General features: G+C 27.8%; 1 protein-coding gene and 1 long non-coding RNA gene across 3 annotated transcripts; one reads left to right on the forward strand and one right to left on the reverse strand.

The window, feature by feature from the left end:
- Positions 1-24199, forward strand: LOC114118965 (uncharacterized). Its single transcript, XR_007603676.1, has 5 exons — positions 1-92; positions 3357-3527; positions 3596-3784; positions 3867-5106; positions 23953-24199. It is a non-coding gene; the product is annotated as an uncharacterized LOC114118965 (long non-coding RNA).
- LOC114118964 (uncharacterized) lies at positions 5637-15596 on the reverse strand. 2 transcript variants are annotated; one of them, XM_050199115.1, is made up of 6 exons: positions 15429-15596; positions 11941-12091; positions 9838-10092; positions 7736-7918; positions 6145-6390; positions 5637-5903 (listed from the first exon to the last, which is right to left on the reverse strand). In XM_050199115.1, exons 2-6 carry the CDS (start codon positions 12029-12031, stop codon positions 5884-5886), a joined length of 795 nt encoding a protein of 264 aa, XP_050055072.1. In that variant the 5' UTR covers positions 12032-12091; positions 15429-15596; the 3' UTR covers positions 5637-5883. The 2 variants fall into 2 exon arrangements, with proteins under 2 accessions (XP_050055072.1, XP_050055073.1); XM_050199116.1 differs by lacking the exon at positions 15429-15596 and adding an exon at positions 13003-13168.
- Positions 24200-24769: the final 570 nt, after the last annotated feature.

A 24769-nucleotide genomic window follows, 5' to 3' on the forward strand; every position in this document is an offset into this window, starting at 1 on the left:
GTGATAACTATATTTTACATAATGCAGCATTATTGTTTTTCTCTCCATCGTGTGTGCATCGAATTTGTGTTTTACTAGATACGTTGCATATGGTAAGGAATTAAATATTAATACATAATATTAAAATAAAGCTATAGATAAGTGATAGAATAAAATTATTTTAGTATTTTACGTATGATTTTCTTATAAGTACTTACTTATATTGAAATTAATTCGTAATATCAGAATAAAAATTATTTCTTATTTTAATCATATAATTTCATAATAATTATTACCCTCGTATTAAACTTTTATGGCATTTTCTCAATGAATTTTGATAAACATTATCATGTATGTTCAAAATAATTTAAATGTAATACAAGATTCCATACATAAGTTAAACTTAATAATAGTTGTATTATAATAATATTCATTTATTCGTAAAAGCTTTGTTTTGTTCAATACGATTTCTGCTAAATATTTTTTTGCATTTTCTCTCAAAGTATTTATATTTAAAAATATAGTCAATAAAATTATTATATAAGTATTAATTTTGATAAAATTATTTTATAAAACTGGGCAAGGAAAAGACATTTACGCGGTGACCCCTATAGTTATAATGTCCCCAAACCACATCTAATTTTTCCACATCAAAGGCGCAATCTATCTCTCAGAATAATATTATATTATGCGCCTGTGACACAAATAAATATATCTTTTATTATTTTTTATATTAAACATTTTCATTTTCATCTTTTTTGTATTTGTTAATAATAAATTATAAGGTATAATATAAGTCTGATTAAACATTATTATACAGACCAATGAGGCAAATGTGCTGAAGCAACATAAATGTAAATGAGACAGCCAAAATGGGGCTATCGTCAGTGTCTCCAGACCGAAATACGCTCTGACGTCGATCCGGGATATATTTGACTTTAATTGCATCTTAGTTGTATGGGTTGATAAAAAAAAGATTTTAGTATTTTTGATTTATTTTTTAATTCGTTTTTTATCAGTTTAAATTTTATTTAGTTGTTTTATCACAATAGTTTGTGACAGGAACTAATATTAATAAATACATACGATTGCTTTTATTTATATTATATATATATATATATATTATAATAATATATTGTAGGTTGTAACATATTATTTATACATATACGTTTGATACTTTAAGAATAATTTGTTTTAAAAATAAAATAAGCATATCATACCAAGTATTAGTAAATATTGGTAGTAGTAGTTATAATATCACTTATTAGTAATAATAGTAATAATATAGTTGACTGTTGAAATAACAGCTTTCCAATTTGCATTGTGAGTTGTGTCTAGTATGTACAATAAAACTTCCACATAACTAACTTCCGTTTTATGACATTTTCTGTTTTACGAATTATTTTTGAGAATCATGACCTTCATTGTTAATCATGCTTTAAATCTATTTAACGAATTCCTCTACAACACCAATTTTTTTTGTTATCTATGAGACTTCATTATTATATGGAAGTTTCAGTGTAAAACGTGAACGATAAGTTGTTTTAATGTCGCTTAACCGAATCGTTATTAAAATCATTATTTAAAATTTTTACATATGACACCATAGAAATCAATATCTAATATTCTAATAACTGAAATGGTGCAGTAAAATGTAATATATTTAATAATTTAGACATAAGTATTAATTATTATTGTTTCAGTTCTTTGAGTCGTTTTTAAAACTAAAATATTAAACTTACCTTAGTTTCTTCAATTCAATATAGACAATTATTATCATTTTAGAAAGGTACCTATAAAGTTTGTACTTCATATTATATAGTTTTTGTAAAAAAAACATATTGGTACATCTAAATATTACTAATTACCGGAACGTATTTATTCTGTAGTTTTAAGAATCTAATAAACCAAACTGAATATTTTTTATTTTAAAAAACCAAATTGTTATCAAAATCAAAAAAAAAATTATAAAGGTTCAATGTTCTGATTTCCATTACTATATGACTGTATTCAATACAGTGTATTGCTAACCAAAAAATACTACCATCATGTATGACGTACACGACTTATAAGACCGTAAAATATCAGTCTTGTTATCGGTTCTTTTCAAATGTATTCGGAATACTTAATTTAATACTTGGTGTCTTTTGTATTTTGAAATACGAATTAGAATATTTTCTTTCAAATGTATTTTAATACCTATATATATATATATATATGTATACAAAATAGTTTTTATAAAATAAAATAAATTATTTTATACATTATTAGGAATAAAGTTTTATTTAAAACATTTTACAAATAATTGTTTTTTTAGCTCAATAATTTTAAATCGGAGAATTTTTAAATTAATCATAAATACTCATATTTATAGGTATTTATAGGTATTCATTAATATAAATTCATTTATTAAACTTAATTTCAAATGTTAACAAGATTAATGAATATCTAAAAAAAAAAAAAAAAAAAAATTATAAGTTATTAATTATTTGGTTGTAATTCCAAAATTATTTTGTGTAAGGATTTGAATTTTTTTTATGTCATAAAAGCACGTACTTTATTTTGTATAAACATTAAAATTTAAAAAAAAAATTGTAATTATTCTACGATACATATCAATATTGTATAATATATTTTCGTATCAAAATATAGATATTTTACCAGTTATTGTGGTAATTTATATCAAAGATAAGTATCATAATATCATGAATTCAGAGACACTTTTCCTGCTATGATCTATTCGTTAAAAAAACAGATTAACATCAAAGTAAAACAAGACAGGTTTGATTACTTTTATGAAATAATTAATTATTTGAAAAAAAAAATTGTTTTAGTATCCAGTTAAATGCTAAATTAGATATTTAAAATATGTTAATTATTTGAAATAATGATTAATAAAAATGGAAGTTCTACTTTATAAATCTATTTAAAATAATTTAAATATTAATATATCTCCTCATAAAGTTAAGACTCAAAAATCACAAATACATAATGTCATAAACTCATTACACATATTATTATATAATTTTAAATCTAATACAATAAATTATATTTATTATCCATTTATTTATTTTTAAGTTTAAAAAATGATAACAATTTTCTATAAATATTTTAACTACCCTAAAACAAAAGTCCTAGAGCTTAGACATAACTCATATTTTATTTTTGTGTAAGATTTTTAATACTATGTATATTATATTATAGTGTTAGTTGGGTGGCTATAACTTTGAAAATCTTATCTAATCAGACTAATAAATAATAAGATATTTAAAAATTAACTCCATTTACAATATTTGGCATAATATTATCTAAGACTATATTTGAAAGCCATGTATAATAATTGTATATTAATGTTTATCATGTCTGTTAATTTATAGAAGACCGAAAAATTAATAAAAGAAAAGTCTTATCTTAGATCTGGCGCAATGACATTGCCACCATACATTCCTTACAATGGTTTTGTACCAGGACAAACTATACAAATTACAATTGAATTGGATAATATCAGTGATGTTGATGTTGATTACATTAGGATAAGAGCGGAAAGAGTAATAACTTTCTCATATTTTAAGTAAGATAAAAGTTATTGATTTCAAAAAATTGTTGTATTTTATAGATATGGAAAATTAAAGCTAATACGTCTTCTAAGTCTAAAAAATCAAATATTGTTAAAAAAGTAATGGTGTTAAATCGTGTTGAAAAACACACTTCAATAACATTAATGGTACAAATTCAAATACCAAAAAGACAGATTATACTTAATTTGAAATATTGTGGAATTTTAATCGATCCATTTACTCTACATGTAATATAATGTAGCATAATATTATTTTTTAAGAAATAATTAAATAATATATATATATATATATATTTTTTTTTTTTTGTAGGTTGAGACTTGTTCAAAGTAGTGAACATACATGAAAAAGTTTCTAGTTACATCATTTTAGGTAATACTCCATTAATAACAGCTAATGATACTCATAAAAATAATATTTTTTTTATTCAGTTATCAAATCAATATAAATCAAAAATATCCTATTCCATTTGTAGGTTTAGTTGATTTTGGATCCCAGATAATATGTTTAACAAGTAATTTAAAGTAACCAACAATATTTTGTGCCATATAAATACGTTTTTTAATAATCTAAAAATAAGTTTTAGAACGAAGAAGTTTATTACTCATTGAATGATCTACATATAAAGATCCGAGTGGTCCCCGTTTCCACCAAATGAGATATTGATCACATTTCCATCAGGATAATTTTTATACTATTAAAAGCTGTAATGCAGCAGCCTAATTTAAAATACTAGGCAAATATACACTATTGAAAAACGATATATTATAATAGATTATAAATATACATATATATATTTATAAATACATATTAAATATATCATTATATTATAAATAATTTTTGAATAATTAAATTATAAAAAAAATTAAGTAATAATAATAAATCGTACGTTGACCAAATACAACATATTATAGAAAATAAATTGTTTTTATAAAGTAAATACCTAATAGTATAAAGCATTTACAACATTACTACTTTACTATAAAAAACCATTCTCCAATTATTACGACCCATTGATAACTTAGATCATTTAGAGTTTATTACGCTACAAAAAAAAATCTAAACAATTACTTAAAAATCAATTTCTTCAATTGGTTCCAATGAGAATTGGATTGGATCAAAGATGACAAAGTGGCCACGTCATCGGCATCCATTTTACGTAAAGAGCACAACGTGATATTTGCTTCAAGTTGTATTAGTTTGCGGAGTTTTATATATTTTTTTTTTTTTGTAAAAGTATTACAATATTTAAGGTAATGTAAAAAAATAAATTATAATACTGTGTTTTATAATTGTGTAAAAGTAGTATTTAGTACCTACTATACTTAATCTAATCCTAGAGGTTTTAATCCAGATTTGGAAGTAATTGGAATTCAACCATTCAATGGAAACGGTTCGTCGTAGACCTAAAATTAGGCGCTGGTTGCTGAAGTCAATATATGTAATCAATAAGGCTTTCATTATTCTTGAACGCATCGTCAATAAGACTATTTGAAATATCGGCCAACCATGGAGAAAATTTAGTATCAATACCAATCTACATCGCTATTAGGTATGTGGTAACTCATTCACCATTTATTACCCAGTATGATTTGCTGATAATATAATAATATTATAACCATGTGGTATAATCTGATTTACGCACGAGTATGTCATCAATAAGTACCTATACACTTCTTGTTTTTGTTTTGTATGCTATCATTTCTGGACTTCTAATATATTATGTATTACATTTACTTTAAAATGTTTTATTTTGAAAATAAATTTCTCTGTACACAGTTGTTGTAGTAGAGAGCCATAAAATAGGTTTATAGGTTTTGCGAAATTTAAGTCATTAGTTTAATATAGACTTAATGAGAATGTGTAAACAGTAAACACAGAATGGTTACATTTTGTAACCATAATCGTATAGTTGCATTAAAACGTGATTGATAGTTTGAATTGTGAATGAATGTAAGATGGTTTATTTTTAATTTTTACGAGACGGTTAACATGTCAATAATGGTACAATGTTAACAAGAATTTAAAATGATAATAATATATTGTATGTATTATTGAGTAATGATTAAAACGCTAAAAACAGACTTCCGGATTCTGTTTATTAAAGCGCAATGTGTGTCAATACATTTAATAAATAATAAATAATGCAATTGATGGATTTAAATGTTTCGAAGTGATGTATATAAAAATAAATTATTACATTTTCGACTGTTTAGCTTCTCACGATGAATTGCGTGGCACTGCGTGTTCGAACTCGACTTGTTGATGAAGATGATGATGCTGATCGATGTTTGAGTTTGTACTTTTTTAAGACATTTATTTGTTGTTTTTAATAATAGTAGCTTGGAGCTGAAAAATAAACAGAAAGCAACAATTATAAAAACGTTTTACTGTTAATATTAGAATAGATTGTGTTGAGCGTGTTTGACATCTTATAACAGGTATATTTAGATATTAAAAATAGGTAACAATTTTGGGAAAATAGTTGAAATATTGATTAGTTTCGCGAGTAATGAACTAACTATTTTTAATAATAATAATAATGATGATTATTATTATTATACAATTGTATAATAAACTCAGTACTCACTGAACGGCCTGATGGGATGGTGTCCCCACAAGTAGGTCCTCTTCACCGGCGACAAGTAGCTGTTTCTCAGATAAGATTTTGCGGGTGGCCTGTACGATGAACTACTTGGAGTAAATGGTTTCAAGTGTGGGTATTCCCACCACCATGGGTCCCGGACGTATCTGGATCTGGGTGTGTATACGCTCGGTTCGAACAATTCGGACAGTGGTCGTCTCTTAACGCCACCGGTTGAGTAAATAGGTAATCCTATTGTAGAACAACAACGTCAAAAACATTAAAAACCACTCGTTATGTTATATTACACGAATTACGCGATCAACGTTTTGTGGTCTAAACTTTAAAATTTTGTTTGTAATTTGATATTTTCCAGCGATCAGTTGAGCCGTGTAAAATTCAATATTACCTACTCCGTAGTTAGATAATAACCGAATTGGAATGTGACTCAAATATTAAACCTACACCCTCGATTTTAGGTATATTTTATAAATGTAAGATAATATAGATACAAGAATATTCATTATTAAAAAAAAAAACAATTAATATTAGTAAAAATATATTTTTTTACATGATATTCAAACCGTTATTTTATGAAAAATAACATTATAAATTTTACTAGGTATTTTTTTGTCATTATTCTTTTCTTAATTTTTTACTTGTTTAATTCTTTGATTAGATGAAAAATGTTTTTTAAAGAATTCGTTGTATGAAAATCGAATTTTGAACGAGCAGTTTATGGGTTATAAGCATTTGTATTTTAAATGATCGGAATCGTGTGACACATAGGTAGTACACCATCAATAGTTGATCCACTAGGTACTCTATTTAAATTTTAAATCATAAAAATTGTATACTTAATTTTTTTTTTTTACAAAAATGTATTATAATTTTTAAATTATGTAAAAAAATATTTTTTTTATAAACGTTAATAGTTTTTGAAATAAATAATAAGTGTTTTACCTTAAATTAATCACCCGGTTATGATTATTTGAACAACGAACGACAAATGCATAAACGGTCGTAAATCGTAATGACGTAGTTTTTTTTATCAGACATTAGCAACGTTTTTTTTTTCATACAAAACGCTCATTATGTTCAAAACGCATTTCCTCGTTAATATCTAATAGACTATACGCTTTTAATAGACGAACAATATGCGTTAAAGACTGTTTGATAAACTGCGTGTCTTATTGCAATGAATATCTCATTAAGTTTTTTTACCTCTGTTTTTATATTTTTCTAAACGCTATACAAGTGTAATACTTATACAGAAACTCTTATTTTACGTAGTACACTTATGGTCTATACACGGACAATATCATATTATGTTTTTGGCTCAAAGATTTGACGTAAGAATACATTTTTTTTCATTTTAAATTATTATGCTAGACTCTATTATAGGTCTAAAATGTAATTTATTTTTTTTCTCTGAAAACAATTAAGGAAATGTCAGCAATCGTGGTTTTTACTCGGATCATGGTTCTGAAATGTTTTTCCAATGTAACGATTTATATCAGCTCAGAGTCATTTTTTTTTTTATATATATAGTATTAGATATACTCATTGTGCCTATGACTGTTTCGGATAACGTTACCTGAGAAGTTGTAACCTTTGATGGGCGGTAGGGATGTTGCTCGTCTCTCCGGTAGCGGTAAGGGTTTCTTTGGTTCGTAGTACGCCGGATGGTCTCCGGGGAATATTTTGTTCAGTTCAGCCATGCGATCCAAATGATCCGTCCAGTCATTTAGCGCTTTGAACGGTTCAGTGTGATAAGGATCTGAACACGGATAATAAACTCACGTTATCATCATCGTTATCACTCGTCAGCACTTAGGTATAGGTTATTCATAATATTGTGTTACTAGGTGAGTATATATAGGTCTTTGGCAGAGCGTAGGATATTGCGTGTTATCGATGGAAACTGCATCGGATATTATCATGTTATATCAGTGGCGTAACCGGGAGGTTACCAAATGCTGTTATAGCCATCGCTAAAATTTCAGGAAAATTGATACAAGTAAACGTATTACGTGAGACTAACTATTAGTATTAAAATTGCAATTTACGTATACTATGAAGATAACTGTAAAATTCTGAAATGTTTTATAATAATATGTTTACAGAATCAGTATGGTACCTAATTTTTAGTAGATCCTTGTCAAACCTCTCTCCTTATTATCAAATTAATAATAATTATCAGCACCACCCCAAATCCTAGCTACGCCACTGTAGCTGTGTTATAAAAGTGTGAATAATAAATTTGTGATATTTTTGTACATAAATGTATTATTATAATATTTCACATACTTACCTATGGTTTCTGTGTTAGGCTTCCGTCTCTTCGCGATATTGATTTGTTATATTATGTATTCACTCACTCGCATCGATTAAGCTTAAAATGTTTCGTAGTTAATATATACGGTTTGAAAGCTTCTGTGTGTTTAGATTGCGTGTTTAGATGACAAAAATAAATTATTACCATTCAATCAATTATTAAGTTAGATCACGTTATATTACTCTCGGTGAACCCAAGCGGTAGCGGGCTGTAAGAAGCTTTAGTAAAATCATTGTTTGAACATAACAATAATATATTAACATAATAATAATAACTGTTAATTATTATTATATTGATACATAATGATCGTCGTGTTTTTTTTCTGTATGATTTTTTTTATTTACATCATTTGAATGATGTTTGATTTGATGTACACGTTTGGTACTTGATGCTTTTTTTTTTTTTTAATCCAGGCGTGACGGGTTTTCAAAAATATAGCGAAACAAAATATTTAAATAGTAAGTAATTATATTTCAAAAAATAATAATTAAATCATATAAACAAAAAATTATAATAAAGGCAACAACAACAACAATATTGTATACATAATACAAAACAGAATTCGGTAACAGTATTATACTTTTGGAGTATAAAATAATATATAGTTTATCAATACGCTACAATATTTATGTCTGATAACACCTATACGTCTGTCTAAGCGATATCTAATATAATTATAATAAATTTATCGTAATTTTAATGAAAAAAAAAAAAAAACAAAAACAAAAAGATTGCCTTTTCATATAAAGATGTATAATATATGATATAATATAATGATTGTCTCGGTGCCGAGCATTCAACAGACGTTAGAAATAGAATTCGTAACGCGTACGAAATTTTATATCATTACTGAATGGCGATCTCGGTCGTTCGTATTACAGTTGTTATTACATCGATCGATCGGTCGGTCGGTTGGTGTGAAATGGACGAAGAGAGTGTGAAAATGGCTTAATGTGACGCGTGCCAAAGTGGGGTATACAAAATATATAGAAATTCCGCGATAATAAAAATAACAATAAACAATTAATAAACATAATATCATATAATATCAGTATTCTCGCTTTGGCGACACGTGACGACACGGCGATATTTTTCCGAAATCGTTTGTGGAAAAAAAATGTGATCAATGTACTTATTTTACTATTACTATTATTATTATTATTACTATGATTATTATTATTATTGCTGTTGATTAGATTGGTTGGTTGTGTGTGTACAGAGTTTATAATATAATATTATAAATAGCGTCTGTATAGAAATATATTATTATTATTATTATTATTATAGCGGTACATATTATATTATTATTATATTATATAGCGGTGGTTTGCGTGGTCGGCGACGTCGTCATCAGTACGTACCGTATGTCGGGTAGCGGTCGGAGTGGTAGTTGTGTGGGTAAATGTTCCTGGGCGAAATGCCGTAAGTGTCTCTGGAGATTGGCAGGTAACGGTATCCGGGTGTGTTGATTCTGTCGGTCGGGTGCACTGGGTCGTCGTAGATGGACTTGTAGCTGGGCCATGTTGGGTAGTCGGCGCTCAAGATTGGCCTGAACACTCCTCTGCTTCCGGGTGTGTGGTAGTGTGTGATTTCCGGTGCCCTCATGTCGTCGGAGCCTGTTTGCGGACGGAAAAACAGAAACGATATATCGTTAGTAATATGTGTGAGACATTAGCAATTATTATCCCGTACCCCCTACAAAAGTTTTAAACATAATGATACAACGAAACATTAAAATTTAGATTTTATGTATATCGTACAATTAAAATCGTAATTTGGCTTTATTTCGAGAGTATGAATTTTCATTTTAAGTGGTGTTTTCAGATGGTCACATATTAAGTCAGGTAAGGATCTGCTTGGCAGTTGAGAACTTGATCGATTTCGGGAGCATTTTTTTATCGGGAGAAGAGGTCCATACTATTGTGTTTTGCCAGCTAGTAAAGGTAGTTTCAAAACAATACTTATAGCTATTGATTACGTTAATTTGAAATTGTAAATTTATCGGAGCCAGAAAAATATAAGAGAAATATAATATAAGTATACTTTCCGGATAAAAATACAAATTCTAATTTCATTTATCGTTATTAAATTGATATAAATGCTTTTAATAATGTATATTATACAGTTTTTCTTTTGTTTAGAGTGTATCACTTAGAACTGATAACTATTCAAAAAACAATTTATAAGAAACGTAAACTAATGTTGTATTGTAATTTATATTAATTCATAATATTGATTATTATATTTTTAATTTAAAGCTTAGATGATCGGTAAGTACCTGATTTTTTGATTTTTTAGAATATTAAAATATTATTTTACAAACTAGTATATATTATACACTTTTGTTTAGTTAATAAAGTTAAGGAATGGAATGGAATCTATATAGTGTGTTAAAATTACTTCTATACTGGTGGAATAGATACTATATTGGTTAAATCGATGGCAGTAGCCATATGTTGAACTTATAGAATATAATTACAGCTGACATATGATTGCGAATGATATTAAAACACGCGTTCATATCCAAATGCCTGTAATTTACATTACACTTTATTGTTGGATTATCGAAATAGGTACTATTGAAATTCTTTGAATGTATATATTATAGATATCCATTGCTGTAAATTTAGTTGCCGATTATAAGAATATCTAAGGAACAAATCAATGAACACATAAAAAGTGTGGTATTTTAATTCTTTTTGGAATGCGTTGTTTACAAAATAGTTTCTCGTCGAACGTTGTAATCATTATATCAGATTTTATTGCAAGCTATAAATAGATTCATCGATCATTTCGATTTCAGTAACTTGATTCGTGTATTTCAATCAAAATTGTTTCGTATAAAAATCGAATTATTACTAAATGTACCGTCACAAACATTTGGCACGTCGTTTTACATGCATACAGCAATAATTTAAGTGCATTGCATTTTAATTAATATTAATAATAATAATAAAAAAAGAAAGAATAAGACAGTATAAAATATTTATTAGCCTAGTTTTATTTGAATAGACGCGGTTCAGTGTTTTAACGATCTCGAGAATCTATTTTAAAATAGAAAATGTTCTAATTAAAAGACGCCTACGAAATGTTGGGACAACGTGAAAACGGTTTTACAACAAAACGGTCTTTTCATAATCGTTGTGATAAAAGAGGACACTGCAACGTGCTCAATATAGGTATCCCTTAAGTCGAGTCATCCTAGTTTCTACGACGATAATAATAAATTTAACTGTCTGTCGTCACTTGTTTGCAATTTTACAGTCGACTGTAACGACCAACAAAAATAACACGTATTATATCACATGATACGCGTACGGTCAGACTCTCGAAAGTATAGGTTATATTATTATTATTTTTTTATTTATACTATTTTGAATGCCTCAGAAAAGCAGTCAAAATAATAGTAATAATACAAAAATTATAAGACGTCAACTCAATAACTATAACAACTATATACATACCTTTTAATGCTCTGACGTAGGATTGCCAGAACTTGGCTTTCCTCTGGATGGGTTCGTTCCTGCCGATCATGTCAAGGTGCTGTTTCAACATTTTCGTGTTCTTGTGATTGACCTGTGGCTTTGGTGTAATGAATTAAAAACAAGAGACTTCCTGTAAATAGAAAAAAAGACATGCCGTTAAGTTTAGATATATGTGTTGTGACCCTCTTCAATTTGGAGGATGTGACGAGGGTTAGCCATCGTGTGACCGACACACAATTAAAGCGAAACAGGAGTATAGCGAACAGTCGATTTACAGTTGAAAACGAATTACGTGGGGTTTGAACGGTCAATTGTAGAAACACTTTGTACTTCTTTGGATGACATTTAGAAAACAAATTGTTTAAGAACTCAATTTGAGTGTTGTACACTTGTACCGTGTTTTTGGTTTTTATTGACGTTTTGAATTCGAACTATTATTTAAACAGATTGTTTGTACAACATCGAAGACACGGTTTTACTGTTAGCACTTGAAGTAAACGATTATAGTTTTTATTTTTTAATTTATTTATTGTTCAATAATTGAAAATAAACGAACTATAATTAAAGAGGATAAATTAAATAACACCAATAAAATTGCTAAAATGTCATTCTAGATTTTATTTATCTGTTCAAAAAAACATTTATTTTAAACGATCTACTGGGTCACCGCAGTAATCACCGACCATCGTAATAATATTTTGTAAAACACATTAAGTTTAGTTTCAATAAGTTTTAAATTAAAAATTCTTAAAATTATTCATAAGACAAGTATCAAAGCGCATCTTGTAGCGTATAAAAAAAATAAATAAATAATAATAAGAAAATAAAATATTTATATTATTGAAATTATTATTTTATTAGAAAATTAAATTTGTTGGATGAAAAAAATTAATTGTAGTTAATTGAGTACAAAAGACATTTAATATAATAATATAAATATAATATAAATCAACACATATTTGTTTAAACATTGGTAGATTTATAAATATTGAATGTTATACTCAGGAAAAATAATTCCGTTTCAAATGTTAAGTCGGTTACCTGATGTAAATGAGTCGGACAGTATACCACACCAGCCGATCACCCAAGTCTTAAGTATACTGAAGAATCCTATTCTAACGATACCATCGGCATTTCCCAAACTACGTACGGATTGTTGTTTTGGTCGAATAGTATTTATAAATTAGTCTTCGTTATGATAAATATTGCAAGCGATTGGAGGGAGAAAGAAACTCAAGTGCAGAATTGGCATCTGGAAACCGTTGGGGGCTACGAACACGACAGTTTCCCGTGGGCTTTTTTTGGCATACACCGCCCCAGCCTGCTCTATTATTATACCGTAATTTGCACGCATCTTTAAAAGTGACGCCTGTTTATTGGCCATATGACCTTGATGTATTTTTCTCTATTATTATTATGATAATTTTTTTTCTGGTTGTTATTTGCTTTTCCGTATAAAAAGCTCAAGACCACCGGGTGTTGATGAACGACTTATATTTTTATTCAAAGATATTACACCAATAAGCTGTTGACAGCTATATAATATTATGATATTAATGAATAAAAAAAAATCACCTCTTATTACAATATATAAATATTTTTTGAGTCAACGTTGGACGCAAATCTAATAATACTATATCGATAACGATTTTAACTGGAAAAGTAAATAAATTGGATTATGATAAATTAGAACATATTTTAAGATTATGCAATTATTCGACGGGCTATTGACTGACGCATGCGTAAATTCGAAGCCAAATGATGGTTTTTTGGACTTGTGTACAAATAGACGACGAGGATTGGCACCGGGTCAAGTATTTTCCTTGAGAAAGGTTAGGCCAACAGCCCCGTGTTCAGCCGAGACCCATTTATATTATTTTGTCTAAGGACGGCTGACTAACGAGTTTTTTTTAGGGTTCTCGAATACGTTTTTACAAAATCCGAAAGCGAAATCATTCTTGTTTGACCATGAATTTATATGACTATGCCTCCACAACGCATATTATGTAATAAGCGAGCAATTTTTAAGTCATATTTTATATTTTTTACATTTTAATATTTGTACTCTATATTATATTGATTTATTTAAAATTTACTCGTTCAAGTTGTAAGATCTCTAATTTTAACAATAACGATGGGTAATAAATACACGCCGAAAAGTTCATACTCACAAATTAATCGAGTCCTATTGATGATAAATTATTACGGATAAAACGTTTTTAATGGTTATGGTGTTAGTCGAATAAAGCTCATAAGGTTTTATATTGGTACCTATATATTATTTTGTTTATCGTGTGTTTGGCAGATAATCTTATCGAAAATTTTTAATCGATTTAGTTAATTGTCCGTCGGAACATGCTGAATTTAAATACGAATAATTATCATATTAGTATTGTTATACACGATAATAAGTCTCTTCGTTATATTTAACATTTCGTGATTTTTAATATTTTTATTATTGTGCAAACTGGTAGACTTTAAAGATAGACATCCCGCAAACCACTAATCTGCCGCCGTCATACCGACTATGGATGGTGGCCAAGACTTATAATAAACCCGAGGAATCCGGGCCAACCACCGTTCGTTTGCACTTCGCTTATTTCGGACACACAATCGGACAATCCGAAAGCCCACTGACCGAAAAAGGGAAAACCCGATTTGTATTGTACTGTAAGTCCGCCAACTAGGCTATGTGAGTACAGTTAATGGAAAAAAAATATTATTAAAGAAAAAAAATTGTCACAACGCGTTTATAATTATAAATCGAATTCGAGAAACTAAACTTAAAATATATTTCGATTGGTCCGAACATAAAAGCGATCAGCAAACAGTAATGTACCGTCGTTTCTCGTTTCAATGTTGTGTGCATTTTTTAAAATTAATATTTCTAATTTTTTTTTTATCTTATCCGTATTGATGATTATTAATTATATAGCTTGATATTGTAGCGTTTAAGTTGTATTTATTCTTACTGAGATTCAATTATAAACTGTCTATATATTGAAATATAAAATATACTAACAATGTATTTTATTATTTTTATTCCGAATAATTTTAAGTTATAATTATTTTTAACTAAACTTAAAAACTTGTTATTCGTTAATTAAAATGTTATTACATTTTTATCTTTATATTCAATTTAATCGTATTTATAATAATGTTTAATATTACTTATTAGAATTTTAAGAAAACCATATTTTTTTCCCTTAAATTAGTTAAATAAAAAAAATAAATTTTAATTAGGTACCTAAATTTAATAGAAAATAATTTTTATCAAGAAGAGAAAATTTTAATCTACACCTGTTTATATATTATTTGTTATAAAACTATTTAAATTATTAAAAAAAATATTTAAAACTGTTAAAAAAAAAAAAAAAAAAACTATAATGAAAAATAATTAATAATAATAAGGTGTTACGGGATGAGGAAAAAAAATTATAAGTTTTATTATAAATCGAGTTATTTACCTGATAAGTGTCTTGTTGCTTGAGCCGGTCCCTTCGCGCCACTGAATTATAACGGACGATACGTTTTTTCTGTAGCCGTCATGAGGTCCCGCTCGAAATAGATAAAGCTCGGATCTGACGAAACGCGCCTCCCACTCGGCCCCCAAACAATACTCAGGCGCAATATGTATTAATATTGTTTAAAAAAAACTAAATGGTCACTTTTTTTTTTGGCTTATCATTAGAGACGTTCATTTATGAAGTATCTGTTTGACCCTGGGTCGACGATTAAAATTGCACGCACATGCGGTCACTTGCAAAAGCATAGATCCGGACGTTAATAAAAAAAGCATATAAAAAATAAATAAATGTGTACCCGGCAAAAAAGTGCATATGATCAGGCCAAATGCGAAGATCGAGTGTAAGACTGTGTTCTAGGAACGTTTTGCTATCTTTGTAAATTTGAAAAGTACCCTGAAAATTGTCTGCTGTTTGGTTTAACTTAATAATACTATACCTTGTTATTTATTTTAATATGTCATTTATTAAAACATTGATCATACTAAAGTTTACTTAGGTATAGTGTTATTTGGTAATGATTTTATTAGAGTTCTATTTTTAAAGGTAAAAGAAAAATTTAAGAAACATAATATTCAAATAAAATAATTATTATAATATAACGGAAAAAATATAGTTAATATTAAAATATATGTGATTATGTCTTGAAATGAAGATAGTAAAATTTTTAAATAATGACTAATTGTTAGGATAATTTATTAGTTTAATAGCTGCAGTATATCCAAGAGTACATTAAAATATAATATACTCGTATTTATGTACTTTATACTTATATAACTTTTTTGTTGTTTTTACATCTTAGTACCTATATTGTATAAAATGCTATTAAAGCTAAAGTAAAATATTGATTTTTACTATTATAATTTATATACATAATTTTTAATTAAACGAAATATTTAATATTAATTTAATACAATTGCTATTATATTTTTAAATGAACAAAATAGACAAACTATATCATTTTAAATATATATTATAACTAGAGCTATTGTTTAATAAGAGTTTTTATGTTTTTCAATAACCATTCAAATCAAAACATAGCTTATAGTAGTATAGAAATATTTATATTATTACAATATTTTTATATTTTGTTTCATAGTATTAGAAGTTAAAACCAATCATTTTTATTTTGCATACTTTGAATATTCAACTCATTTTCCCTATAAGTGCATATTTTGTTATATTTGCATATAAGAATATTTCATATATTTTATCTAAAAAAAATTAAGACAATATGTGCCGTAGAGAGTAATAGTTTATTTATATTATACAATGTTTAATATGAATATTCTAAAAATTGGAAAAAAAAATAGATTAAAATGATTAAATAATCTATTTATCGTGTGTTTCCCAATTTTTTGCGTGTTATTAAAAACATAAAAACGTTGATAAGGAATTCACCGAATACGGTCAGTTGATGTCAAATCGTCTGTCGTATCGCGTGTAATATCGTTAATATTCTAGACTAGGTACAGTTTTTTTTTTGTGAGTACCTACTAAATTATAAATACTAAAACACCTACTTAATAATTAGTAAATTTGATATTTTTGGTTTTTTAATGGAAAATAAAATATTTCTAAGATCATATTTTTAAAACATAAATGATAATTTTTAAGAGTATAAATGCATGCATATTCTAAGGTTTTTTAGAGCATAAAGTCAATAATAATATCATATTATATTATTACCTATATTTTGTACCAAAAATAGAATACATAATATTATAAGTATTTATTACAGAGTATAATGCAGCAAATAACACAAATTTTATACGTTATTACGTTAGTTAATTTTATATTATCACTTTCTTACTTGGGGAATGAAAGTAAATTTAAATACCAAATGATAGTTTTATTTTAAATATTTGACAATCTATTTTTAGTATTAAATAATTTATTTATTTAAATTTTTATGACTTTATTATACTTTATTTCAGGACGTTAATTTTAAATATTTAATGTTCTTATACTGCTAGCCATGCGAGTGTATATTTTTTACATTTATTTACTGTTTCAGTATTTTATAATAATTATAGACCTTGATCGTTGACCTAACCTAACTTATCGGCTTGTTATAATAAAACAAAATAATTCAAATTTAACACAGTTTAACTCAATAGTCCACATAGGTACCTCAATATTTTACTATTTTAATTTTTAAACTGACTATATCCTTTAAGTTCAGATTTTCAGAAATAATTTAACTTTAATGTTATTCCTAACGTTCGCTTTTCTTAATTTAAATCAATATTAAACCAGGTGTATTAAAATCGCCGTACTGTAACCTATGTCAAAAAAACACAGATAAAACACTTTTTGTTTTTACTATTCAATAAAAACGAAATTTTTGATACCAAATAAAACGTCCATTGCCCTTTGACGGCTCGACGGTTGCCTATGGTGAAAATTAGGAAAGTGAATCATCAGCCAACCATTACGCCAAAATTATCTTTTTCGGCATTAAAAATAAAAGCCGCGGGATCGCGTGTACAAACACGCGCGCATCGGATGTGGAGTGGTGGACACTACGAACGGATGAGTAGACACATTATTATTATACAATTTATAATATTATCAAAATAATAATATCGCTGCAATGTTACAGTAAGTTCATCGTTTGAAAATAGCACAGAGACGACGTTGGCGTCTCGTACCGTTTTAGGGGTTTGTGGGTCATTGGTGTCGTTGTAAATTTCACACGTCGCAAGGACTTTAGCATGCTGTCATACTGGTCCAGAGATAATATTATTATATTATGAACTAGCAAGGATCCTTTATGACCTACTCCTCTCATTTAGTTAAGTTTTCTTATCAAACTACTTTAAAATTAATATTATAATTTAGGTATCAAATACCTGTACAATTACTATTCTTTAAGAAACAAGTGGTTTGCTGTTACATTTCTAGAAATTTAAAAAAATAAAAGTACTATATTAAAGCAATATTTCAAAATGCTTTTAATTAAATAACGATACTCTTTTAAAATTTTGAAAAAATAAAATATCATATTTTTGATTTTTATCCTGCAAAAATATTTTAATTTAATTTGTATTGCCTATTGTCTTTACCAGCTTTTATCTAGTCATTCGTTAATTTTTAGATTTTTCCCATTTCACTATTTTGTTCAAATTACTTTATTGGTATCGTTTATTTTTGATAATAGTCTTACAAATATTTACAAATCATAAAGTTATTAGTTTTTACTTTTTTAAATATTTTTTTTATATTTAAGCAGGCAGACAATAATTGATAGATACTTATCGATCAGACACCTAGTTAACCATGTTTATTGTATTTTTGAATACATGACAATTTTCATTGCATATTTTTTACCATATTTTTCACAATACTATATAGAAAATATTTAAATGCATATTCATACATTTTAAGTGCTATAATAAAATATACATTTTATATTTTTATCTCAATATGTTATTATAAATAATCACTTTATATCTATAGAAAATTATAATGATTAAAATACTGTTATATTATTATTGTTTTTGTTTTTTATGATGAGATCGTTTTAGGGATTAAGTTAACTGCAATAATTGTGAAATCAAATACCTTTTTTGACTTTCGCCATCGATCAGCAAATGTTTTTTGCAAATATTTAAGAATACATTTTTTAGTTTTAATTCTAGTCTCTTTTTACCTATCCAAATATTTTTGTTTCCTTAAAAAAAATAAAATAAATTAAAATAGAGACAATGCGTTTAACTTAAAAAAGTATAAATAACTATTTAGTATCGAAGTTATAAAACTATAGAAAAAAAGAAAAGAATAACTAAAAAGACTTTAAAAATTAGAGGATTTAATAAATAAATATGAGAATGATATAATGTATAATAATATATAATGTATGTTATTAAGTCAATATTATTTACCACCATTTTCTTTATATTTATTTATTTTATATAGTAATTACTTTAAACTTAAATGATAATTATATAATAATTAACTGTATTATTATTTAAAACAATACTGACCTACGACAGTTAACAAATATGTACTTTATTTTTATTTATTATAATTTATAATATGACTTACTGATTTTTATATTTTATTTATTTTAGTAGTTTTGCATAGTATTAACAAACCAGCAGCAGATTACTTAATTACATATAACGTTTTCATTTTTAATAAAAAAAAAATTAGTTGCCAAATTACATTGGTTATTTTGTTTTTTTCTGTACTTGGGGATACAATTTACAATCATCGGAAAACTCGTTTACTTATAGACATTTTTTTCAGTTTCCTGTTACTCCATTTCGAATCGATTATCGATAGCATAATATTATTATCGGTTTTATATATATAATACCGTAAATGGTTTTGCAGTCAGGACACCTGCAACAGCCGGGAGTACGAGACAACGAGCCAATATATAGGTTTCAGAAACATAAATAACGACGTCTAAATACGAATTTGTTGCCAAACAAAATATTGTTCACGTTACCTCGTCTTAGGCTGATAAAAATACACTTTCAAATAACCTTATAGTATGTATAATGGGTATTATTTTACCAGCTGTGCATTAGATTTTGAAAACGCTAACAACTATGATGTTGTGTATGAACCCATTTGATTTAACTCATCCCCTCTTCCAAAAACGAGAAAAATATTGTAATAATTAATAAAGCACTATAATCTAGATAGATGATGAGACTTGTCGTAATAATTTACAAAATCGATAAATATAACATTTTCGTTGATTTATTACTGCAGATGAAAACTTCTAAGTGACTAAAATAATATAAAATTTAAATTCGAACGGCGGTAAATATAACCCCGTCTAAGCGCTGTGTTACAAATTTAAAACGATTTTGTATTCTGGCAATTGCCCAAGACATTTAAAATGCTTCCTTTTTTATTTGACCTTTTTTTCATTAAATTCTTATTCGAGATTAATTTTAAAACGAATCTATTGAATATTAATTTCATAACGATTTGACCGTATTTAGAGTCGTGATGTTATCATATTTGTAAATTAATATGATATAATGTACTTGTGCACACGAAAAATTACTATCGTAACATAATTACTTCTTTACATACCGGGTTATATATTATGGTAACTAATGATTGGTAAATTTGTATTCAATTATTATTTATTTAAACAACCTGCTCCTGCCATGAGATTTAATATTAAATACATTTGTCAAAATGTATCACTAAAATTCAATAAAATTACTAATTACATTATTTGTTCGAGCGATGTCTGTTTTTTTTAATAGGTAGTAGTTATAGGTACGTGTAAGATACATTTCGAAGTTTCACTGATTTGATAAATAATTCTTAAAGCGCAGCTAATTTATATTTTGTCACGAAGAGTTCTGCTAATTTAAACATAAAATATATTTTTCAGCTCGTAATTTAGAGGCTTGAGCTATATTTAAAGTTTTGAGGGGACCGGTAAATATATAATAATATGTGCAATAAACATATGCAGAGATAAAATTAACTTTTAACCACACCATTATATTATTAAGTGGTGTTTTTAAAAGGTTACGCATAATTGTGTTTAAGTACAAATAATGATTGTAAATTAATTTTATTGCATATTCAATTGATAATTATAAGGTCGTTGACTCTGTGGCCAATTAATTATTATCAATAAAAAATTATTGATTGTAAATATATTTAGGATTAATATAATATAACTGTGCTCCCCCTACCACCAAGTAAGAAAAAAAAATATACAGAATGGTACGTATTTTATCATCAGCCAGCTGCAGGACCATTATAATAAAGTACCTGGCATAGAATTTTATGAAGACATTATAATTATAAAGTTATATATAGGAATTATTATAGAAATCATTTTAATTTGGATGTACTGTAGGTATAGTAACGCAGTGGTTATATATTTTTCTACCCACGAATGGCCGAAAGAGCAGTGCGACTTGGTAATTCTTTTACAAAAATAAACAAATAACGGTAACTAAATAATTCTATTTTTCGTCTATGGTCCATGTAACGCGATAACTGCGTGCACAGACCGGTACATAGGTAGTGGGAGCGGCATGTGAGATTTCTACGGGGAAATGGGTTAAAGCCAAGTCGAGTGCGTAGCTCCATCTCGGGAGGGAGGTCGATTTTGTATACGATCGTTGTCGTTGGCGTAATAATTAAAGAAATAATAACGACAATAACGACGACGACGATGACGACGATACAATACTGCAATTATTGACGCGGCCGACCTGTAGACGAGGGGTTTTTTTAAACTTTTTTTTATCCGTTTTGCTTTTCGTTTAACCACGAACCCGCACATCGCACCGACCTTTGAGCGAGGGCGGTATACGCCGACGGGGGTCCCCAGTCGACCCCGTCTGGGAATTCTATGGTCCATCATTGCGCAGCGGCTGCGGCGGTGACAGAAGACTGCCGTCTCGAATCGGTGCCGATTGACGGTTGACGAGCCCGTCGGCGTGCGATTCGATACGTAATTCGGGTAAAAAACGAACGCGTACCTATTTCTCGTTAGGAAGAATATTACGTAGAAACGATTTGCATCGGTGCAGCGTACACAATACTGCGGAGAATTCCCACGCGGAAAGACGGCGATAGTGTTATAATCGTCACCCCGTTGCATTACGCCGGGGCACATATTATTATTATTATGTACGACGTGTTCGGTTAGGTATGTGTTTCTCAATCATTCTTTCTTCAAACATTTTTTTACGTGTCACCTCCGCCGCCGCGACGACCACGTCATCAACAAGTGCGGTAATAATCGTAATTTGGTAGCCGTCGTTTGAGTATTTCGTTTCGTTTTTTTCCCTTCTTCTTCTTCTTACTATTATTTATTATTATTTTTTTTTTTTTATGAATGAATGAAAACCATTACGCGCGCGCACACACACACACGAGATGCGCGCAGAGTCAAACAGGTGGACCCGCTGCGGGTTTTCACAAAAGACGTATGTACCTTAATAGGCGTAGGTGTGTACCGCCGCCGCCGCTTCGTATGGGGGTAGAAGTGCTAGTCGTCGTCTCTGTCGGGTGGATGTTCGGCCCGATGAACACGGTCAATGGGGACCGGGCGCGCACTTGTTTCCGGACGAGCATTACAATATAATATCATATTGTAAGTCGTCGTCGTCGTCGTATCAATGACGTAATAAATTACGTATATATTATTAAACGTACAAGCGATTGCCACCGCCGACTACTATACAGCGGTTTGTAAGGCGTACATTATAAATTATACTATCGTATAACGGGCTTAACCACCTATATTATTATGATTATTATTATTATACCGCGTCTGCTGTAGGTATGTACATATCGTATAATAACACATTATTATCCACAAAATGGGTGTGAAGTACACGATCGTTTAAATGTGTGCAAAAAACAAAATTTTCCCATGGGGTTGACCGTAGTATAGGTATAGTGAAAAAAAAAACGTTATGTTGTGTCATACTATGCGGATTCAAATCACGGTCGGTTTCACGTATATAATAATAATAATATATTTATTCATTTGAACAAAACGGGAGGATATCGAATGGGACAGACAAATATATTTAAATTAATATTTATAAATATGAAACCGGTTAAATAAAACTAAAATACCTATATTTAGTTGTAATAGAGTAGAAAATAAAAAGTAAAATAACAAAATTAATTAATATAACATAGTTATAATAGGAAATTTAATGATAACTACTTATCTATTGTAGAATAAAATTAAATGTATCAAAACCTTATAAGCGATGCTTAGTCATCATATTTAATGGGTCTAATTAAAAATCAAATCGGGATGATTTATTATTGCATAGGGATGTAGCTCCTGATAGGGGTGAGTTTTTTGAAAAAATTAATATAATAAGATGAGATATGGAAAGTGTGAGAAATTTGTGACGATGAAGTGGCACATAAAATTTTTTACGAAATTAAATACAAATAGCAACATCTCAACAATTAAATAAGCCCCTAATAGTATATACTATATTAAAATATCAATTATAATTATTTGATTGGCCACACAGAAGTTTAAGCATTCAACTTTAAATAATATCAAATAATTTTTTTAACTGTCTTATGTAAAACATAATAATTTAGAATTAAATATAAGTGTAACACAAATATATAAATAACTTAATGCAAAGAAATGACAATTTTTTTTTACTTTGTTGGTGATAATTATTTGAAATATTCTAAAGTCGATAATAATAAGATGTGTGAATTAAAGTTGGTCTTTCCTGATCTAATCATTAATTCTGAGGGTTAATGTGGTCATTTGTAAGGTAGAAGGTAAATAAATTGTATTTAATTTATAACTCGTACGCGTATTATTACGGTTTAATACCTATACTGTAATAGGTTGACTATAAACGTTTATGTCAATTTGTTGTAACGACCATGTGACCATAAATAAATTTTTTACAACATTCGCGAAATAGTTTGTCTTATTCCGACGATTAAAAAATTATTATTATTATATTTTTTTTTGCAGATTCTGAACGAATACGCTGGTTTAAAAAAAAAACTATTTTTCTCTCATGATATTGCCGAACTACATATTATTACATTTTGAGTGTGTCACGCCTAATACCCGATTACGAGATGGTACGTGTACACGTGGATTTTTAATATTAATCGTAAGTGACATTAATTAATATTTACACAGTTAGTTACATATAACACTATAACAAAATATTGAATTTCTGTTTCTAAATTTGTGTGTTTCTCGTATATTATTTGTTTTAGGTTTTTGTTACTAATTTCGTTTAAATGGTGAATTTAAGTTTTTTTTTTTAAATATACCTAAATAATAAATAATAAATGGCGAGTTTACCAATTTTACAGATAAGGTTCGTTGTAGTTTGCAAAAGCCATTATCAATCTTAATTTTATATCTATTGTACGTAATAGTTAAATATATTTTTCATGCATTTCAGAATGTTTGTTTTTCAATATTCACTCGAAATATTCATTCAGTTACCGTTGATCACTATTACGTCCTTGGTGATATTGTTGTTTACTTTTCTGTAGTTTTATTTCCCCTTATTTACAGTGCAAAACTGTTGATTTAACTTTCTATATTTGCACTGTGTTGTATTTAACCATTTGATGTTGAATGCTAACGTAATCAAATTTCCTCAATGTAATTATTTCTACAATGAGTTATTTATTGTTATTGTATTTAATTTTATTAATGTTAGCCCTTCAAGTTCTTCAATCCTTGGAGAAAAAAAACAATTATAAAACCTAACACAATAGTGCGATGTTATTCTATAGAATAATAAGAAATTATTAATGAGCTATCGTAG

This window comes from Aphis gossypii, chromosome 2 (assembly GCF_020184175.1).
Source record: "Aphis gossypii isolate Hap1 chromosome 2, ASM2018417v2, whole genome shotgun sequence".
NCBI classification, from domain to species: Eukaryota; Metazoa; Arthropoda; class Insecta; order Hemiptera; family Aphididae; genus Aphis; species Aphis gossypii.

Excerpts from the sequence above, each read along its gene's own strand:
- LOC114118964 (XM_050199115.1), bottom strand. The coding sequence starts at position 12,031 with ATGTTGAAACAGCACCTTGACATGATCGGCAGGAACGAACCCATCCAG. Across the intron at positions 7,919-9,837 it reads CGACCGCTACCCGACATACG|ATCCTTATCACACTGAACCG; the intron begins GTACGTACTGAT and ends ATCCGTGTTCAG. Across the intron at positions 5,904-6,144 it reads CCATCCCATCAGGCCGTTCA|CTCCAAGCTACTATTATTAA; the intron begins GTGAGTACTGAG and ends TTTATTTTTCAG.